Source organism: Phyllobates terribilis, unplaced genomic scaffold (genome assembly GCF_046119375.1).
Source record: "Phyllobates terribilis strain yellow unplaced genomic scaffold, ASM4611937v1 Scaffold_8__6_contigs__length_399053987, whole genome shotgun sequence".
Classification (NCBI taxonomy): Eukaryota; Metazoa; Chordata; class Amphibia; order Anura; family Dendrobatidae; genus Phyllobates; species Phyllobates terribilis.
The window spans coordinates 172,879,944-172,904,603 of record NW_027362768.1 but is presented as its reverse complement, the minus strand read 5'-3'; the positions used below and the strand labels follow the sequence as shown (position 1 = coordinate 172,904,603).

The 24,660-nt window shown below is 33.5% G+C and overlaps 1 protein-coding gene across 2 annotated transcripts in view; it reads left to right on the top strand.

Annotated features, from left to right (window-relative positions):
* Positions 1 to 24,660, top strand: part of LOC141157026 (FRAS1-related extracellular matrix protein 1-like) — a 264,796-nt gene that overhangs the window by 142,367 nt on the left and 97,769 nt on the right. For both annotated transcript variants that reach the window (XM_073643738.1, XM_073643739.1), the window contains exon 25: positions 17,289 to 17,703. In XM_073643738.1, the coding sequence (XP_073499839.1) occupies positions 17,289 to 17,703 (415 nt within the window). The remainder of the gene's footprint in view (positions 1 to 17,288; positions 17,704 to 24,660) is intronic.

The following is a 24,660-nucleotide window of genomic DNA, read 5'->3' as shown; positions in this document are numbered from 1 at the left end:
TATAGCAGTTATATTCTTGTACATAGGAGCAGTATTATAGTAGTTATATTCTTGTTCATAGGAGCAGTATTATAGTAGTTATATTCTTGTACATAGGAGCAGTATTATAGTAGTTATATTCTTGTTCATAGGAGCAGTATTATAGTAGTTATATTCTTGTACATAGGAGCAGTATTATAGTAGTTATATTCTTGTATATAGGAGCAGCATTATAGTAGTTATATTCTTGTACATAGGGGCAGTAATATAGTAGTTATATTCTTGTACATAGGAGCAGTATTATAGCAGTTATATTTTTGTACATAGGGGCAGTATTATAGTAGTTATATTCTTGTACATAGGAGCAGTATTATAGCAGTTATATTCTTGTACATAGGGGCAGTATTATAGTAGTTATATTCTTTTATATAGGAGCAGTATTATAGTAGTTATATTCTTGTACATAGGAGCAGTATTATAGCAGTTATATTCTTGTACATAGGGGCAGTATTATAGTAGTTATATTCTTGTACATAGGAGCAGTATTACAGTAGTTATATTCTTGTTCATAGGAGCAGTATTATAGTAGTTATATTCTTGTACATATGGGGCAGTATTATAGTAGTTATATTCTTGTACATAGGAGCACTATTATAGCAGTTATATTCTTGTACATAGCGGCAGTATTATAGTAGTTATATTCTTATATATAGGAGCAGTATTATAGTAGTTATATTCTTGTACATAGGAGCAGTATTATAGCAGTTATATTCTTGTATATAGGAGCAGTATTATAGTAGTTATATTCTTGTACATAGGAGCAGTATTATAGTAGTTATATTCTTGTACATAGGGGGCAGTATTATAGTAGTTATATTCTTGTACATAGGAGCACTATTATAGTAGTTATATTCTTGTACATAGGGGCAGTATTATAGTAGTTATATTCTTGTACATATGGAGCAGTATTAAAGTAGTTATACTCTTGTACATAGGGGGCAGTATTATAGTAGTTATATTCTTGTACATAGGGGCAGTACTATAGTAGTTATATTCTTGTACATAGGGGCAGTATTATGGTAGTTATATTCTTGTACATAGAGGGCAGTATTATAGTAGTTATATTCTTGTACATAGGGGGCAGTATTACAGTAGTTATATTCTTGTACATAGAGACAGTATTATGGTAGTTATATTCTTGTACATAGAGGGCAGTATTATAGTAGTTATATTCTTGTACATAGGGGGCAGTATTACAGTAGTTATATTCTTGTACATAGAGGCAGTATTATAGTAGTTATATTCTTGTACATAGGAGCAGTATTATAGTAGTTATATTCTTGTACATAGGAGCAGTATTATAGTAGTTATATTCTTGTACATAGAGGGCAGTATTATAGTAGTTATATTCTTGTACATAGGAGCACTATTATAGTAGTTATATTCTTATATATAGGAGCAGTATTATAGTAGTTATATTCTTGTACATAGGAGCAGTATTATAGCAGTTATATTCTTGTACATAGGGGCAGTATTATAGTAGTTATATTCTTGTACATAGGAACAGTATTATAGCAGTTATATTCTTGTATATAGGAGCAGTATTATAGTAGTTATATTCTTGTACATAGGAGCAGTATTATAGCAGTTATATTCTTGTACATAGGGGCAGTATTATAGTAGTTATATTCTTGTACATAGGAACAGTATTATAGCAGTTATATTCTTGTATATAGGAGCAGTATTATAGTAGTTATATTCTTGTACATAGGGGGCAGTATTATAGTAGTTATATTCTTGTACATAGGAGCACTATTATAGTAGTTATATTCTTGTACATAGGGGCAGTATTATAGTAGTTATATTCTTGTACATATGGAGCAGTATTAAAGTAGTTATACTCTTGTACATAGGGGGCAGTATTATAGTGGTTATATTCTTGTACATAGGGGCAGTACTATAGTAGTTATATTCTTGTATATAGGAGCAGCATTATAGTAGTTATATTCTTGTACATAGGGGCAGTATTATAGTAGTTATATTCTTGTACATAGGAGCAGTATTATAGCAGTTATATTTTTGTACATAGGGGCAGTATTATAGTAGTTATATTCTTGTACATAGGAGCAGTATTATAGCAGTTATATTTTTGTACATAGGGGCAGTATTATAGTAGTTATATTCTTTTATATAGGAGCAGTATTATAGTAGTTATATTCTTGTACATAGGAGCAGTATTATAGCAGTTATATTCTTGTACATAGGGGCAGTATTATAGTAGTTATATTCTTGTACATAGGAGCAGTATTACAGTAGTTATATTCTTGTTCATAGGAGCAGTATTATAGTAGTTATATTCTTGTACATAGGAGCAGTATTATAGCAGTTATATTCTTGTACATAGGGGCAGTATTATAGTAGTTATATTCTTATATATAGGAGCAGTATTATAGTAGCTATATTCTTGTACATAGGAGCAGTATTATAGCAGTTATATTCTTGTACATAGGGGCAGTATTATAGTAGTTATATTCTTGTACATAGGAACAGTATTATAGCAGTTATATTCTTGTATATAGGAGCAGTATTATAGTAGTTATATTCTTGTACATAGGAGCAGTATTATAGTAGTTATATTCTTGTACATATGGGGCAGTATTATAGTAGTTATATTCTTGTACATAGGAGCAGTATTATAGCAGTTATATTCTTGTACATAGCGGCAGTATTATAGTAGTTATATTCTTATATATAGGAGCAGTATTATAGTAGTTATATTCTTGTACATAGGAGCAGTATTATAGCAGTTATATTCTTGTATATAGGAGCAGTATTATAGTAGTTATATTCTTGTACATAGGAGCAGTATTATAGTAGTTATATTCTTGTACATAGGGGGCAGTATTATAGTAGTTATATTCTTGTACATAGGAGCACTATTATAGTAGTTATATTCTTGTACATAGGGGCAGTATTATAGTAGTTATATTCTTGTACATATGGAGCAGTATTAAAGTAGTTATACTCTTGTACATAGGGGGCAGTATTATAGTAGTTATATTCTTGTACATAGGGGCAGTACTATAGTAGTTATATTCTTGTACATAGGGGCAGTATTATGGTAGTTATATTCTTGTACATAGAGGGCAGTATTATAGTAGTTATATTCTTGTACATAGGGGGCAGTATTACAGTAGTTATATTCTTGTACATAGAGACAGTATTACGGTAGTTATATTCTTGTACATAGAGGGCAGTATTATAGTAGTTATATTCTTGTACATAGGGGGCAGTATTACAGTAGTTATATTCTTGTACATAGAGGCAGTATTATAGTAGTTATATTCTTGTACATAGGAGCAGTATTATAGTAGTTATATTCTTGTACATAGGAGCAGTATTAAAGTAGTTATACTCTTGTACATAGGGGGCAGTATTATAGTAGTTATATTCTTGTACATAGGGGCAGTACTATAGTAGTTATATTCTTGTACATAGGGGCAGTATTATGGTAGTTATATTCTTGTACATAGAGGGCAGTATTATAGTAGTTATATTCTTGTACATAGGGGGCAGTATTACAGTAGTTATATTCTTGTACATAGAGACAGTATTACGGTAGTTATATTCTTGTACATAGAGGGCAGTATTACAGTAGTTATATTCTTGTACATAGAGGCAGTATTATAGTAGTTATATTCTTGTACATAGGAACAGTATTATAGCAGTTATATTCTTGTATATAGGAGCAGTATTATAGTAGTTATATTCTTGTACATAGGAGCAGTATTATAGTAGTTATATTCTTGTACATAGGGGGCAGTATTATAGTAGTTATATTCTTGTACATAGGAGCACTATTATAGTAGTTATATTCTTGTACATAGGGGCAGTATTATAGTAGTTATATTCTTGTACATATGGAGCAGTATTAAAGTAGTTATACTCTTGTACATAGGGGGCAGTATTATAGTAGTTATATTCTTGTACATAGGGGCAGTACTATAGTAGTTATATTCTTGTACATAGGGGCAGTATTATGGTAGTTATATTCTTGTACATAGAGGGCAGTATTATAGTAGTTATATTCTTGTACATAGGGGGCAGTATTACAGTAGTTATATTCTTGTACATAGAGACAGTATTACGGTAGTTATATTCTTGTACATAGAGGGCAGTATTATAGTAGTTATATTCTTGTACATAGGGGGCAGTATTACAGTAGTTATATTCTTGTACATAGAGGCAGTATTATAGTAGTTATATTCTTGTACATAGGAGCAGTATTATAGTAGTTATATTCTTGTACATAGGAGCAGTATTATAGTAGTTATATTCTTGTACATAAAGGGCAGTATTATAGTAGTTATATTCTTGTACATAGGAGCACTATTATAGTAGTTATATTCCTATATATAGGAGCAGTATTATAGTAGTTATATTCTTGTACATAGGAGCAGTATTATAGCAGTTATATTCTTGTACATAGGGGCAGTATTATAGTAGTTATATTCTTGTACATAGGAACAGTATTATAGCAGTTATATTCTTGTATATAGGAGCAGTATTATAGTAGTTATATTCTTGTACATAGGAGCAGTATTATAGCAGTTATATTCTTGTACATAGGGGCAGTATTATAGTAGTTATATTCTTGTACATAGGAACAGTATTATAGCAGTTATATTCTTGTATATAGGAGCAGTATTATAGTAGTTATATTCTTGTACATAGGGGGCAGTATTATAGTAGTTATATTCTTGTACATAGGAGCACTATTATAGTAGTTATATTCTTGTACATAGGGGCAGTATTATAGTAGTTATATTCTTGTACATATGGAGCAGTATTAAAGTAGTTATACTCTTGTACATAGGGGGCAGTATTATAGTAGTTATATTCTTGTACATAGGGGCAGTACTATAGTAGTTATATTCTTGTATATAGGAGCAGCATTATAGTAGTTATATTCTTGTACATAGGGGCAGTATTATAGCAGTTATATTCTTGTACATAGGAGCAGTATTATAGCAGTTATATTTTTGTACATAGGGGCAGTATTATAGTAGTTATATTCTTGTACATAGGAGCAGTATTATAGCAGTTATATTCTTGTACATAGGGGCAGTATTATAGTAGTTATATTCTTTTATATAGGAGCAGTATTATAGTAGTTATATTCTTGTACATAGGAGCAGTATTATAGCAGTTATATTCTTGTACATAGGGGCAGTATTATAGTAGTTATATTCTTGTACATAGGAGCAGTATTACAGTAGTTATATTCTTGTTCATAGGAGCAGTATTATAGTAGTTATATTCTTGTACATAGGAGCAGTATTATAGCAGTTATATTCTTGTACATAGGGGCAGTATTATAGTAGTTATATTCTTATATATAGGAGCAGTATTATAGTAGCTATATTCTTGTACATAGGAGCAGTATTATAGCAGTTATATTCTTGTACATAGGGGCAGTATTATAGTAGTTATATTCTTGTACATAGGAACAGTATTATAGCAGTTATATTCTTGTATATAGGAGCAGTATTATAGTAGTTATATTCTTGTACATAGGAGCAGTATTATAGTAGTTATATTCTTGTACATAGGGGGCAGTATTATAGTAGTTATATTCTTGTACATAGGAGCAGTATTATAGCAGTTATATTTTTGTACATAGGGGCAGTATTATAGTAGTTATATTCTTGTACACAGGGGGCAGTATTATAGTAGTTATATTCTTGTACATAGGGGCAGTATTATAGTAGTTATATTCTTGTACATAGGGGCAGTATTATAGTAGTTATATTCTTGTATATAGGAGCAGTATTATAGTAGTTATATTCTTGTACATAGGAGCAGTATTATAGTAGTTATATTCTTGTACATAGGGGGCAGTATTATAGTAGTTATATTCTTGTACATAGGAGCAGTATTATAGTAGTTATATTCTTGTACATAGGGGCAGTATTATAGTAGTTATATTCTTGTACATAGGGGCAGTATTATAGTAGTTATATTCTTGTTCATAGGAGCAGTATTATAGTAGTTATATTCTTGTACATATGGGGCAGTATTATAGTAGTTATATTCTTGTTCATAGGAGCAGTATTATAGTAGTTATATTCTTGTACATAGGAGCAGTATTATAGTAGTTATATTCTTGTTCATAGGAGCAGTATTATAGTAGTTATATTCTTGTACATAGGAGCAGTATTATAGTAGTTATATTCTTGTACATAGGGGCAGTATTATAGTAGTTATATTCTTGTATATAGGAGCAGTATTAAAGTAGTTATACTCTTGTACATAGGGGGCAGTATTATAGTAGTTATATTCTTGTACATAGGGGCAGTACTATAGTAGTTATATTCTTGTACATAGGGGCAGTATTATGGTAGTTATATTCTTGTACATAGAGGGCAGTATTATAGTAGTTATATTCTTGTACATAGGGGGCAGTATTACAGTAGTTATATTCTTGTACATAGAGACAGTATTATGGTAGTTATATTCTTGTACATAGAGGGCAGTATTATAGTAGTTATATTCTTGTACATAGGGGGCAGTATTACAGTAGTTATATTCTTGTACATAGAGGCAGTATTATAGTAGTTATATTCTTGTACATAGGAGCAGTATTATAGTAGTTATATTCTTGTACATAGGAGCAGTATTATAGTAGTTATATTCTTGTACATAGAGGGCAGTATTATAGTAGTTATATTCTTGTACATAGGAGCACTATTATAGTAGTTATATTCTTATATATAGGAGCAGTATTATAGTAGTTATATTCTTGTACATAGGAGCAGTATTATAGCAGTTATATTCTTGTACATAGGGGCAGTATTATAGTAGTTATATTCTTGTACATAGGAACAGTATTATAGCAGTTATATTCTTGTATATAGGAGCAGTATTATAGTAGTTATATTCTTGTACATAGGAGCAGTATTATAGCAGTTATATTCTTGTACATAGGGGCAGTATTATAGTAGTTATATTCTTGTACATAGGAACAGTATTATAGCAGTTATATTCTTGTATATAGGAGCAGTATTATAGTAGTTATATTCTTGTACATAGGGGGCAGTATTATAGTAGTTATATTCTTGTACATAGGAGCACTATTATAGTAGTTATATTCTTGTACATAGGGGCAGTATTATAGTAGTTATATTCTTGTACATATGGAGCAGTATTAAAGTAGTTATACTCTTGTACATAGGGGGCAGTATTATAGTGGTTATATTCTTGTACATAGGGGCAGTACTATAGTAGTTATATTCTTGTATATAGGAGCAGCATTATAGTAGTTATATTCTTGTACATAGGGGCAGTATTATAGTAGTTATATTCTTGTACATAGGAGCAGTATTATAGCAGTTATATTTTTGTACATAGGGGCAGTATTATAGTAGTTATATTCTTGTACATAGGAGCAGTATTATAGCAGTTATATTTTTGTACATAGGGGCAGTATTATAGTAGTTATATTCTTTTATATAGGAGCAGTATTATAGTAGTTATATTCTTGTACATAGGAGCAGTATTATAGCAGTTATATTCTTGTACATAGGGGCAGTATTATAGTAGTTATATTCTTGTACATAGGAGCAGTATTACAGTAGTTATATTCTTGTTCATAGGAGCAGTATTATAGTAGTTATATTCTTGTACATAGGAGCAGTATTATAGCAGTTATATTCTTGTACATAGGGGCAGTATTATAGTAGTTATATTCTTATATATAGGAGCAGTATTATAGTAGCTATATTCTTGTACATAGGAGCAGTATTATAGCAGTTATATTCTTGTACATAGGGGCAGTATTATAGTAGTTATATTCTTGTACATAGGAACAGTATTATAGCAGTTATATTCTTGTATATAGGAGCAGTATTATAGTAGTTATATTCTTGTACATAGGAGCAGTATTATAGTAGTTATATTCTTGTACATATGGGGCAGTATTATAGTAGTTATATTCTTGTACATAGGAGCAGTATTATAGCAGTTATATTCTTGTACATAGCGGCAGTATTATAGTAGTTATATTCTTATATATAGGAGCAGTATTATAGTAGTTATATTCTTGTACATAGGAGCAGTATTATAGCAGTTATATTCTTGTATATAGGAGCAGTATTATAGTAGTTATATTCTTGTACATAGGAGCAGTATTATAGTAGTTATATTCTTGTACATAGGGGGCAGTATTATAGTAGTTATATTCTTGTACATAGGAGCACTATTATAGTAGTTATATTCTTGTACATAGGGGCAGTATTATAGTAGTTATATTCTTGTACATATGGAGCAGTATTAAAGTAGTTATACTCTTGTACATAGGGGGCAGTATTATAGTAGTTATATTCTTGTACATAGGGGCAGTACTATAGTAGTTATATTCTTGTACATAGGGGCAGTATTATGGTAGTTATATTCTTGTACATAGAGGGCAGTATTATAGTAGTTATATTCTTGTACATAGGGGGCAGTATTACAGTAGTTATATTCTTGTACATAGAGACAGTATTACGGTAGTTATATTCTTGTACATAGAGGGCAGTATTATAGTAGTTATATTCTTGTACATAGGGGGCAGTATTACAGTAGTTATATTCTTGTACATAGAGGCAGTATTATAGTAGTTATATTCTTGTACATAGGAGCAGTATTATAGTAGTTATATTCTTGTACATAGGAGCAGTATTAAAGTAGTTATACTCTTGTACATAGGGGGCAGTATTATAGTAGTTATATTCTTGTACATAGGGGCAGTACTATAGTAGTTATATTCTTGTACATAGGGGCAGTATTATGGTAGTTATATTCTTGTACATAGAGGGCAGTATTATAGTAGTTATATTCTTGTACATAGGGGGCAGTATTACAGTAGTTATATTCTTGTACATAGAGACAGTATTACGGTAGTTATATTCTTGTACATAGAGGGCAGTATTACAGTAGTTATATTCTTGTACATAGAGGCAGTATTATAGTAGTTATATTCTTGTACATAGGAACAGTATTATAGCAGTTATATTCTTGTATATAGGAGCAGTATTATAGTAGTTATATTCTTGTACATAGGAGCAGTATTATAGTAGTTATATTCTTGTACATAGGGGGCAGTATTATAGTAGTTATATTCTTGTACATAGGAGCACTATTATAGTAGTTATATTCTTGTACATAGGGGCAGTATTATAGTAGTTATATTCTTGTACATATGGAGCAGTATTAAAGTAGTTATACTCTTGTACATAGGGGGCAGTATTATAGTAGTTATATTCTTGTACATAGGGGCAGTACTATAGTAGTTATATTCTTGTACATAGGGGCAGTATTATGGTAGTTATATTCTTGTACATAGAGGGCAGTATTATAGTAGTTATATTCTTGTACATAGGGGGCAGTATTACAGTAGTTATATTCTTGTACATAGAGACAGTATTACGGTAGTTATATTCTTGTACATAGAGGGCAGTATTATAGTAGTTATATTCTTGTACATAGGGGGCAGTATTACAGTAGTTATATTCTTGTACATAGAGGCAGTATTATAGTAGTTATATTCTTGTACATAGGAGCAGTATTATAGTAGTTATATTCTTGTACATAGGAGCAGTATTATAGTAGTTATATTCTTGTACATAAAGGGCAGTATTATAGTAGTTATATTCTTGTACATAGGAGCACTATTATAGTAGTTATATTCCTATATATAGGAGCAGTATTATAGTAGTTATATTCTTGTACATAGGAGCAGTATTATAGCAGTTATATTCTTGTACATAGGGGCAGTATTATAGTAGTTATATTCTTGTACATAGGAACAGTATTATAGCAGTTATATTCTTGTATATAGGAGCAGTATTATAGTAGTTATATTCTTGTACATAGGAGCAGTATTATAGCAGTTATATTCTTGTACATAGGGGCAGTATTATAGTAGTTATATTCTTGTACATAGGAACAGTATTATAGCAGTTATATTCTTGTATATAGGAGCAGTATTATAGTAGTTATATTCTTGTACATAGGGGGCAGTATTATAGTAGTTATATTCTTGTACATAGGAGCACTATTATAGTAGTTATATTCTTGTACATAGGGGCAGTATTATAGTAGTTATATTCTTGTACATATGGAGCAGTATTAAAGTAGTTATACTCTTGTACATAGGGGGCAGTATTATAGTAGTTATATTCTTGTACATAGGGGCAGTACTATAGTAGTTATATTCTTGTATATAGGAGCAGCATTATAGTAGTTATATTCTTGTACATAGGGGCAGTATTATAGCAGTTATATTCTTGTACATAGGAGCAGTATTATAGCAGTTATATTTTTGTACATAGGGGCAGTATTATAGTAGTTATATTCTTGTACATAGGAGCAGTATTATAGCAGTTATATTCTTGTACATAGGGGCAGTATTATAGTAGTTATATTCTTTTATATAGGAGCAGTATTATAGTAGTTATATTCTTGTACATAGGAGCAGTATTATAGCAGTTATATTCTTGTACATAGGGGCAGTATTATAGTAGTTATATTCTTGTACATAGGAGCAGTATTACAGTAGTTATATTCTTGTTCATAGGAGCAGTATTATAGTAGTTATATTCTTGTACATAGGAGCAGTATTATAGCAGTTATATTCTTGTACATAGGGGCAGTATTATAGTAGTTATATTCTTATATATAGGAGCAGTATTATAGTAGCTATATTCTTGTACATAGGAGCAGTATTATAGCAGTTATATTCTTGTACATAGGGGCAGTATTATAGTAGTTATATTCTTGTACATAGGAACAGTATTATAGCAGTTATATTCTTGTATATAGGAGCAGTATTATAGTAGTTATATTCTTGTACATAGGAGCAGTATTATAGTAGTTATATTCTTGTACATAGGGGGCAGTATTATAGTAGTTATATTCTTGTACATAGGAGCAGTATTATAGCAGTTATATTTTTGTACATAGGGGCAGTATTATAGTAGTTATATTCTTGTACACAGGGGGCAGTATTATAGTAGTTATATTCTTGTACATAGGGGCAGTATTATAGTAGTTATATTCTTGTACATAGGGGCAGTATTATAGTAGTTATATTCTTGTATATAGGAGCAGTATTATAGTAGTTATATTCTTGTACATAGGAGCAGTATTATAGTAGTTATATTCTTGTACATAGGGGGCAGTATTATAGTAGTTATATTCTTGTACATAGGAGCAGTATTATAGTAGTTATATTCTTGTACATAGGGGCAGTATTATAGTAGTTATATTCTTGTACATAGGGGCAGTATTATAGTAGTTATATTCTTGTTCATAGGAGCAGTATTATAGTAGTTATATTCTTGTACATATGGGGCAGTATTATAGTAGTTATATTCTTGTTCATAGGAGCAGTATTATAGTAGTTATATTCTTGTACATAGGAGCAGTATTATAGTAGTTATATTCTTGTTCATAGGAGCAGTATTATAGTAGTTATATTCTTGTACATAGGAGCAGTATTATAGTAGTTATATTCTTGTACATAGGGGCAGTATTATAGTAGTTATATTCTTGTATATAGGAGCAGTATTAAAGTAGTTATACTCTTGTACATAGGGGGCAGTATTATAGTAGTTATATTCTTGTACATAGGGGCAGTACTATAGTAGTTATATTCTTGTACATAGGGGCAGTATTATGGTAGTTATATTCTTGTACATAGAGGGCAGTATTATAGTAGTTATATTCTTGTACATAGGGGGCAGTATTACAGTAGTTATATTCTTGTACATAGAGACAGTATTATGGTAGTTATATTCTTGTACATAGAGGGCAGTATTATAGTAGTTATATTCTTGTACATAGGGGGCAGTATTACAGTAGTTATATTATTGTACATAGAGGCAGTATTATAGTAGTTATATTCTTGTACATAGGAGCAGTATTATAGTAGTTATATTCTTGTACATAGGAGCAGTATTATAGTAGTTATATTCTTGTACATAGAGGGCAGTATTATAGTAGCTATATTCTTGTACATAGGAGCACTATTATAGTAGTTATATTCTTGTACATAGGGGCAGTATTATAGTAGTTATATTCTTATATATAGGAGCAGTATTATAGTAGTTATATTCTTGTACATAGGAGCAGTATTATAGCAGTTATATTCTTGTACATAGGGGCAGTATTATAGTAGTTATATTCTTGTACATAGGAACAGTATTATAGCAGTTATATTCTTGTATATAGGAGCAGTATTTTAGTAGTTATATTCTTGTACATAGGGGCAGTATTATAGTAGTTATATTCTTGTACACAGGGGGCAGTATTATAGTAGTTATATTCTTGTACAAAGGGGCAGTATTATAGTAGTTATATTCTTGTACAGAGGGGCAGTATTATAGTAGTTATATTCTTGTACATAGGGGCAGTATTATAGTAGTTATATTCTTGTTCATAGGAGCAGTATTATAGTAGTTATATTCTTGTACATATGGGGCAGTATTATAGTAGTTATATTCTTGTTCATAGGAGCAGTATTATAGTAGTTATATTCTTGTACATAGGAGCAGTATTATAGCAGTTATATTCTTGTACATAGGAGCAGTATTATAGTAGTTATATTCTTGTTCATAGGAGCAGTATTATAGTAGTTATATTCTTGTACATAGGAGCAGTATTATAGTAGTTATATTCTTGTTCATAGGAGCAGTATTATAGTAGTTATATTCTTGTACATAGGAGCAGTATTATAGTAGTTATATTCTTGTATATAGGAGCAGCATTATAGTAGTTATATTCTTGTACATAGGGGCAGTATTATAGTAGTTATATTCTTGTACATAGGAGCAGTATTATAGCAGTTATATTTTTGTACATAGGGGCAGTATTATAGTAGTTATATTCTTGTACATAGGAGCAGTATTATAGCAGTTATATTCTTGTACATAGGGGCAGTATTATAGTAGTTATATTCTTTTATATAGGAGCAGTATTATAGTAGTTATATTCTTGTACATAGGAGCAGTATTATAGCAGTTATATTCTTGTACATAGGGGCAGTATTATAGTAGTTATATTCTTGTACATAGGAGCAGTATTACAGTAGTTATATTCTTGTTCATAGGAGCAGTATTATAGTAGTTATATTCTTGTACATATGGGGCAGTATTATAGTAGTTATATTCTTGTACATAGGAGCAGTATTATAGCAGTTATATTCTTGTACATAGCGGCAGTATTATAGTAGTTATATTCTTATATATAGGAGCAGTATTATAGTAGTTATATTCTTGTACATAGGAGCAGTATTATAGCAGTTATATTCTTGTACATAGGGGCAGTATTATAGTAGTTATATTCTTGTACATAGGAACAGTATTATAGCAGTTATATTCTTGTATATAGGAGCAGTATTATAGTAGTTATATTCTTGTACATAGGAGCAGTATCATAGTAGTTATATTCTTGTACATAGGAGCACTATTATAGTAGTTATATTCTTGTACATAGGGGCAGTATTATAGTAGTTATATTCTTGTACATATGGAGCAGTATTAAAGCAGTTATACTCTTGTACATAGGGGGCAGTATTATAGTAGTTATATTCTTGTACATAGGGGCAGTACTATAGTAGTTATATTCTTGTACATAGGGGCAGTATTATGGTAGTTATATTCTTGTACATAGAGGGCAGTATTATAGTAGTTATATTCTTGTACATAGGGGGCAGTATTACAGTAGTTATATTCTTGTACATAGAGACAGTATTATGGTAGTTATATTCTTGTACATAGAGGGCAGTATTATAGTAGTTATATTCTTGTACATAGGGGGCAGTATTACAGTAGTTATATTCTTGTACATAGAGGCAGTATTATAGTAGTTATATTCTTGTACATAGGAGCAGTATTATAGTAGTTATATTCTTGTACATAGGAGCAGTATTATAGTAGTTATATTCTTGTACATAGAGGTCAGTATTATAGTAGTTATATTCTTGTACATAGGAGCACTATTATAGTAGTTATATTCTTATATATAGGAGCAGTATTATAGTAGTTATATTCTTGTACATAGGAGCAGTATTATAGCAGTTATATTCTTGTACATAGGGGCAGTATTATAGTAGTTATATTCTTGTACATAGGAACAGTATTATAGCAGTTATATTCTTGTATATAGGAGCAGTATTATAGTAGTTATATTCTTGTACATAGGAGCAGTATTATAGCAGTTATATTCTTGTACATAGGGGCAGTATTATAGTAGTTATATTCTTGTACATAGGAACAGTATTATAGCAGTTATGTTCTTGTATATAGGAGCAGTATTATAGTAGTTATATTCTTGTACATAGGGGCAGTATTATAGTAGTTATATTCTTGTACATAGGAGCACTATTATAGTAGTTATATTCTTGTACATAGGGGCAGTATTATAGTAGTTATATTCTTGTACATATGGAGCAGTATTAAAGTAGTTATACTCTTGTACATAGGGGGCAGTATTATAGTAGTTATATTCTTGTACATAGGGGCAGTACTATAGTAGTTATATTCTTGTATATAGGAGCAGCATTATAGTAGTTATATTCTTGTACATAGGGGCAGTATTATAGTAGTTATATTCTTGTACATAGGAGCAGTATTATAGCAGTTATATTTTTGTACATAGGGGCAGTATTATAGTAGTTATATTCTTGTACATAGGAGCAGTATTATAGCAGTTATATTCTTGTACATAGGGGCAGTATTATAGTAGTTATATTCTTTTATATAGGAGCAGTATTATAGTAGTTATATTCTTGTACATAGGAGCAGTATTATAGCAGTTATATTCTTGTACATAGGGGCAGTATTATAGTAGTTATATTCTTGTACATAGGAGCAGTATTACAGTAGTTATATTCTTGTTCATAGGAGCAGTATTATAGTAGTTATATTCTTGTACATAGGAGCAGTATTATAGCAGTTATATTCTTGTACATAGGGGCAGTATTATAGTAGTTATATTCTTATATATAGGAGCCGTATTATAGTAGCTATATTCTTGTACATAGGAGCAGTATTATAGCAGTTATATTCTTGTACATAGGGGCAGTATTATAGTAGTTATATTCTTGTACATAGGAACAGTATTATAGCAGTTATATTCTTGTATATAGGAGCAGTATTATAGTAGTTATATTCTTGTACATAGGAGCAGTATTATAGTAGTTATATTCTTGTACATAGGGGGCAGTATTATAGTAGTTATATTCTTGTACATAGGAGCACTATTATAGTAGTTATATTCTTGTACATAGGGGCAGTATTATAGTAGTTATATTCTTGTACATATGGAGCAGTATTAAAGTAGTTATACTCTTGTACATAGGGGGCAGTATTATAGTAGTTATATTCTTGTACATAGGGGCAGTACTATAGTAGTTATATTCTTGTACATAGGGGCAGTATTATGGTAGTTATATTCTTGTACATAGAGGGCAGTATTATAGTAGTTATATTCTTGTACATAGGGGGCAGTATTACAGTAGTTATATTCTTGTACATAGAGACAGTATTATGGTAGTTATATTCTTGTACATAGAGGGCAGTATTATAGTAGTTATATTCTTGTACATAGGGGGCAGTATTACAGTAGTTATATTATTGTACATAGAGGCAGTATTATAGTAGTTATATTCTTGTACATAGGAGCAGTATTATAGTAGTTATATTCTTGTACATAGGGGCAGTATTATAGTAGTTATATTCTTGTACATAGGAACAGTATTATAGCAGTTATATTCTTGTATATAGGAGCAGTATTATAGTAGTTATATTCTTGTACGTAGGAGCAGTATTATAGTAGTTATATTCTTGTACATAGGGGGCAGTATTATAGTAGTTATATTCTTGTACATAGGAGCACTATTATAGTAGTTATATGCTTGTACATAGGGGCAGTATTATAGTAGTTATATTCTTATATATAGGAGCAGTATTATAGTAGTTATATTCTTGTACATAGGAGCAGTATTATAGCAGTTATATTCTTGTACATAGGGGCAGTATTATAGTAGTTATATTCTTGTACATAGGAACAGTATTATAGCAGTTATATTCTTGTATATAGGAGCAGTATTATAGTAGTTATATTCTTGTACATAGGAGCAGTATTATAGTAGTTATATTCTTGTACATAGGGGGCAGTATTATAGTAGTTATATTCTTGTACATAGGAGCACTATTATAGTAGTTATATTCTTGTACATAGGGGCAGTATTATAGGAGTTATATTCTTGTACATATGGAGCAGTATTAAAGTAGTTATACTCTTGTACATAGGGGGCAGTATTATAGTAGTTATATTCTTGTACATAGGGGCAGTACTATAGTAGTTATATTCTTGTACATAGGGGCAGTATTATGGTAGTTATATTCTTGTACATAGAGGGCAGTATTATAGTAGTTATATTCTTGTACATAGGGGGCAGTATTACAGCAGTTATATTCTTGTACATAGAGACAGTATTATGGTAGTTATATTCTTGTACATAGAGGGCAGTATTATAGTAGTTATATTCTTGTACATAGGGGGCAGTATTACAGTAGTTATATTATTGTACATAGAGTCAGTATTATAGTAGTTATATTCTTGTACATAGGAGCAGTATTATAGTAGTTATAGTAGATAGCCTTTAAAATTTGTTTTATTCCTTTCTCCTTAAAAGCCTGACAGTGTGGTATACAAAGGACACCGACAGAATTCCCTTTTTTCATGTTTCGATGAACAACAAAGAGCTCTTAATCATTTGACTATGATTATGATTAAGACTATGTTTATGAATAGGAGCTCTATCTTTTAGCTCGGAACATGTAAGAATGGTTTGCTGTCCGCGTTTTTTGTATGAGTCCACATTGTCAGGTTTTTAAGGAGAAATTAATAAATCCAAATTTTCAAGGTTATCTGGAACGCTGGCTATTTCCCTTAGTTTTGCGGAGCTCAGCTCTGGTCCTGCTCCTCAGTGCACGCTAGTCCGATGCTCGATGAAGCTGAGAATCAACAGTTCTGCGACTACACAGTGTTATAGTACTTGTAATCTTGTACTTAGCGGCAGTATAATAAATAGGTGGCAGCAGTGCAACATTTTTTACTCTTCTAGTGAATAATAATATATCTATGTGAATTAGGTATGAAAGGGAACAAGACGACAATCAATGCTGTTTTCTGGCTCTTACCAAATTGAGAAAACATTTCATTGTTTCAAAAATGTTGATATTCATTTCTTTTTTTCATAGTTTTACTGTAAGCAATGGACTGAAGGCAAAAGATGGGTCATTGGAGTTCATCATCACACAGACAGACAAGATTCCTCCGACTCTCCTGTACAATAAAGGCCTCCAGATCTGGGAAGGAGAAGCCATCCTTATTACCGCCGATATTCTGCAGATAACGGACCCGGACAGCCCCCCAGAGAGGCTCATTTACACGATTACAGAACCTCCACAGCACGGACAGCTCTACCGGAGTGGTGCAGTCTTGCAGGAAAACCATTTCACACAGATCGACATTAACAGTTTATACCTCTCTTACCGACACTTTGGTGGACCCACAGAACGAGACCAATTCTCATTCACAGCCACAGACAATACCAATGTTGGATTTTTACTTAACGGTCAATTAAAGGAGGATTCTGCAGTGTTTGTGATACAGGCAAGTACGATTATCAATTATAACAGTGCGTCATCCACAGATCCCCTATAACAGTGCATCATCCACAGATCCCCCATAACAGTGCGTCATCCACAGATCCCCTATAACAGTGCATCATCCACAGATCCCCCATAACAGTGCGTCATCCACATATCCCCTATAACAGTGCGTCATCCACAGATCCCCTATAACAGTGCGTCATCCACATATCCCCTATAACAGTGCGTCATCAACAGATCCCCCATAACAGTGCGTCATCCACAGATCCCCCATAACAGTGCGTCATCCACAGATCCTCCATAACAGTGCATCATCCACAGATCCCTTATAACAGTGCGTCATCCACAGATCCTCCATAACAATGCATCATCCACAGATCCCCTATAACAGTGCGTCATCCACAAATCCCCATAACAGTGCATCATCCACAGATCCTCCAAAACAGTGCATCATCCACATATCCCCTATAACAGTGCGTCATCCACAGATCCTCCATAACAGTGCATCATCCACATATCCCCTATAACAGTGCGTCATCCACAGATCCTCCATAACAGTGCATCATCCACATATCCCCTATAACAGTGTGTCATCCACAGATCCCCCATAACAGTGCGTCATCCACAGATCCTCCAAAACAGTGCGTCATCCACAGATCCCCCATAACAGTGCATCATCCACAGATCCCCCATAACAGTGCGTCATCCACAGATTCCCATAATAGTGCATCATCCACAGATCCCCCATAACAGTGCATCATCCACAGATTCCCCATAACAGTGCGTCATCCACAGATCCCCCATAGCAGTGCATCATCCACATATCCCCTATAACAGTGTGTCATCCACAGATCCCCCATAATAGTGCGTCATCCACAGATCCCCCATAATAGTGCACCATCGACAGATCCTCCATAAGTGTGTCATCCACAGATCCTCCATAACAGTGTGTCATCCACAGATCCCCCATAATAGTGCACCATCGACAGATCCTCCATAAGTGTGTCATCCACAGATCCCCCATAGCAGTGCGTCATCCACAGATTCCCATAACAGTGCATCATCCACAGATCCTTCATAACAGTGCGTCATCCACAGATCCCCCATAACAGTGCATCAGTCACAGATCCCCCATAACAGTGCATCATCCACAGATCCTCCATAACAGTGCGTCATCCACAGATCCCCCATAACAGTGCGTCATCCACAGATTCCCATAACAGTGCATCAGTCACAGATCCCCCATAACAGTGTGTCATCCACAGATCCTCCATAACAGTGCGTCATCCACAGATCCCCCATAATAGTGCATCATCTACAGATCTCTCATAACAGCGCATCATGCACAGATCCCCCATAACCGTGCATCATCTACAGATCCCCCATAACAATGCGTCATCCACAGATCTCCCATAACAGTGCACCATCCACAGATCCCCCATAACAGTGCATCATACACAGATCCCCCATAACAGTGTATCATCCACAGATCCCCCATAACAGTGCGTCATCTACAGATCCCCCAAAACAGTTCATCATTTACAGATCCTCCATAACAGTGAGTCATCCACAGACCCTCCATAACAGTGAGTTATCCACAGATCCCCCATAACAGTGAGTCATCCACAGATCCCCCATAACAGTGCGTCATCCACAGATCCCCCATAACAGTGCGTCATCCACAGATCCTCCATAACAGTGCATCATCTACAGATCCCCCATAACAGTGCGTCATCCACAGATCCCCATTACAGGGCGTCATCTACAGATCCCCCAAAGCGTTCATCATCTACAGATCCCCCATAACAGTGTATCATCCACAGATCCCCCATAACAGTGTATCATCCACAGATCCCCCATAACAGTGCATCATCCACAGATCCCCCACAACAGTGCGTCATCTACAGATCCCCCATAACAGTGCATCATCCACAGATCCCCCACAACAGTGCGTCATCTACTGATACCCCATAACAGTGCATCATCCACAGATCCCCCACAACAGTGCGTCATCTACAGATCCCCCAAAGCGTTCATCATCTACAGATCCCCCCATAACAGTGTATCATCCACAGATCCCCCATAACAGTGCATCATCTACAGATCCCCCATAACAGTGCGTCTTCCACAGATCCCCCATAACAATGCATCATCCACAGATCCCCCACAACAGTGCGTCATCTACAGATCCCCCAAAGCGTTCATCATCTACAGATCCCCCCATAACAGTGAATCATCCACAGATTCCCCATAACAGTGTATCATCCACAGATCCCACATAACAGTGCATCATCCACAGATCCCCCATAACAGTGCATCATCCACAGATCCCCCATAACAGTGCGTCATCTACAGATCCCCCAAAGCGTTCATCATCTACAGATCCCCCATAACAGTGCGTCATCCACAGATCCCCCATAACTGTGCATCATACACAGATCCCCCATAACAGTGCGTCATCTACAGATCCCCCAAAGTGTTCATCATCTACAGATCCCCCCATAACAGTGTATCATCCATAGATCCCCCATAACAGTGCGTCATCCACAGATCCCCCATAACAGTGCATCATACACAGTTCCCCCATAACAGTGCGTCATCCACAGATTCCCCCATAACAGTGCGTCATCCACAAATCCCCATAACAGTGCATCATTCACAGATCCCCATAATAGTGCATCATCTACAGATCCCGATAACAGTGCGTCATTCACAGATCCCCCATAACAGTGCATCCTCTATAGATCCCCCATAACAAAGCATCATTCACAGATCCCCCATAACAGTGCGTCATCCACAGATCCCCCATAACTGTGCATCATACACAGATCCCCTATAACAGTGCGTCATCTACAGATCCCCCAAAGCGTTCATCATCTACAGATCCCCCCATAACAGTGTATCATCCACAGATCCCCCATAACAGTGTGTCATCTACAGATCCCCCATAACAGTGCATCCTCCACAGATCCCCCATAACAGTGCGTCATCCACAGATCCCCCATAACAGTGCATCATCCACAGATCCCCCATAACAGTGTGTCATCTACAGATCCCCCATAACAGTGCATCATCCACAGATCCCCCATAACAGTGTGTCATCTACAGATCCCCCATAACAGTGCATCCTCCACAGATCCCCCATAACAGTGCGTCATCCACAGATCCCGCATAACAGTGCATCATCCACAGATCCCCCATAACAGTGCGTCATCCACAGATCCCCCATAACAGAGCGTCATCCACAGATCCCCCATAACAGCGCGTCATCCACAGATCCCCCATGTGACAGGATCCCTTTAATCACTCATATATTGGGTATAAATGGTTGTCACCCACCTTCTCCTACCTGTGTTTTCCTTTAAGTTTGGGGTAAAACCCTCCAAGACTGAAACCTTATATGTTTGAGAACTAACAATGTGACCACGGAGGCAAATCATTGTGCTGGAGATCAAGCCAATACTACATTATAAATGCATAAAAAGTAAAAAAGTATCAGACAAACCTTTCTTGTAAACCCAGAACAATTTCCACCAAAGTTCCACTTCTTTGAGTATCATGTGCGTAATTCCAAAAGGAAATTAAATCTTAAGTACACATATTATTATTTGTGAAAGAGGTTATATTAAGCCTCATATCACCCTCTGCTGTATATTACTTGACCACAAAAGCAACCAGTGTACTGGCCTGGTTGTTAAGTTGTGGCTTCCAGACCTTTTAAGTAAAACACATGAGAAACCATCATTTTCCTGCTATATACAGTAACTAGCTAGTACCAAGTGCATTTACGAAAATGGAAAAAAAAGAAAGAAAAGTATCATATAAAGTGTGAAAATAAACGCAGCCACTAGTGTAATATCCTAAGTTTTGGCTTGAAATTCCTTTCATTATAATTCTGCTGTGACACCAGTTCTAAAAATGAATTTCCTGAAAACTTTCAAGACTTCTGACCAATGAAGTACTGACTACTATAATAGCAAATATTACACAACCACATTATAGCTGAAATCCATCTGGTATGTTACCACAATAGTGCCTGCTTTATTTAATCATATTACTGCTATAATAATACTGCCCCCTATGTACAGTAATATAACTACTATAATACTGCCCCCCATTTAGAAGAATATAACTACTATAATACTGCCCCCTATGTACAGTAATATAACTACTATAATACTGCTCCTATGTGCAAGAATATAACTACTATAATACTGCTCCCCTATGTAGAAGAATATAACTACTATAATACTGCCCCCTATGTACAGTAATATAACTACTATAATACTGCCCCTATGTACAAGAATATAACTACTATAATACTGCCCCTTATGTACAAGAATATAACTACTATAATACTGCCCCCTATGTACAAAAATATAACTACTGTAATACTGCCCCTATGTACAAGAATATAACTACTATAATACTGCCCCCTATGTACAAAAATATAACTACTGTAATACTGCTCCTATGTACAAGAATATAACTACTATAATACTGCTCCCTATGTACAAGAATATAACTACTATAATACTGCTCCTATGTACAAGAATATAACTACTATAATACTGCTCCCTATGTACAAGAATATAACTACTATAATACTGCTCCCTATGCACAAGAATATAACTACTATAATACTGCCCCTATGTACAAGAATATAACTACTATAATACTGCCCCCTATGTACAAGAATATAACTACAGTAATACTGCCCCTATGTACAAGAATATAACTACCATAATACTGCTCCTATGTACAAGAATATAACTACTATAATACTGCTCCTATGTACAAGAATATAACTACTATAATACTGCCCCCTATGTACAAGAATATAACTACTATAATACTGCCCTCTATGTACAAGAATATAACTACCATAATACTGCACCTATGTACAAGAATATAACTACTGTAATACTGCCCCTATGTACAAGAATATAACTACCATAATACTGTCCCCTATGTACAATAATATAACAACTATAATACTGCCCCTATGTACAAGAATATAACTACTATAATACTGCTCCTATGTACAAGAATATAACTACTATAATACTGCCCCCTATGTACAAGAATATAACTACTATAATACTGCCCCCTATGTACAAGAATATAACTACTATAATACTGCCCCCTATGTACAAGAATATAACTACTATAATACTGCCCCCTATGTACAAGAATATAACTACCATAATACTGCTCCTATGAACAAGAATATAACTACTGTAATACTGCCCCTATGTACAAGAATATAACTACCATAATACTGCCCCCTATGTACAAGAATATAACTACTATAATACAGCCCCTATGTACAAGAATATAACTACAATAATACTGCTCCTATGCACAAGAATATAACTACTATAATACTGCCCCCTATGTACAAGAATATAACTACTATAATACTGCTCCCTATGTACAAGAATATAACTACTATAATACTGCTCCCTATGTACAAGAATATAACTACTGTAATACTGCCCCTATGTACAAGAATATAACTACCATAATACTGCCCCTATGTACAAGAATATAACTACTATAATACTGCTCCCTATGTACAAGAATATAACTACTGTAATACTTCCCCTATGTACAAGAATATAACTACCGTAATACTGCTCCTATGTACAAGAATATAACTACTATAATACTGCCCACTATGTACAAGAATATAACTACTATAATCCTGCTCCTATGCACAAGAATATAACTACTATAATACTGCTCCCTATGTACAAGAATATAACTACTATAATCCTGCTCCTATGCACAAGAATATAACTACTATAATACTGCCCCCTATGTACAAGAATATAACTACTATAATACTGCCCCCTATGTACAAGAATATAACTACAGTAATACTGCCCCTATGTACAAGAATATAACTACCATAATACTGCTCCTATGTACAAGAATATAACTACTATAATACTGCCTCTATGTACAAGAATATAACTAGTATAATACTGCTCCTATATACAAGAATATAACTACTATAATACTGCTCCTAGGTACAAGAATATAACTACTATAATACTGCCCCTATGTACAAGAATATAACTACTATAATACTGCTCCTATGTACAAGAATATAACTACTATAATACTGCTCCTATGCACAAGAATATAACTACTATAATACTGCCCCTATGTACAAGAATATAACTACTATAATACTGCCCCCTATGTACAAGAATATAACTACAGTAATACTGCACCTATGTACAAGAATATAACTACTATAATACTGCCCCTATGTACAAGAATATAACTACTATAATACTGCCCCTATGTACAAGAATATAACTACTATAATACTGCTCCTATGTACAAGAAAATAACTACTATAATACTGCCCCTATGTACAAGAATATAACTACTATAATACTGCCCCCTATGTACAAGAATATAACTACTATAATAGTGCCCCCTATGTACAAGAATATAACTACTATAATACTGTTCCTATGTACAAGAATATAACTACTATAATACTGCCCCCTATGTACAAGAATATAACTACTACAATACTGCCCTCTATGTACAAGAATATAACTACTATAATACTGCCCCCTATGTACAAGAATATAACTACTATAATACTGTACATATGTACAAGAATATAACTACTATAATACTGCCCCTATGTATAAGAATATAAATACTATAATACTGCCTCCTATGTAGAAGAATATAACTACTATAATACTGCCCCTATGTACAAGAATATAACTACTATAATACTGCCCCCTATGTACAAGAATATAACTACTATAATACTGCTCCTATGTACAAGAATATAACTACTATAATACTGCCTCTATGTACAAGAATATAACTACTATAATACTGCTCCTATGTACAAGAATATAACTACTATAATACTGCCCCTATGTACAAGGATATAACTACTATAATACTGCTCCTATGTACA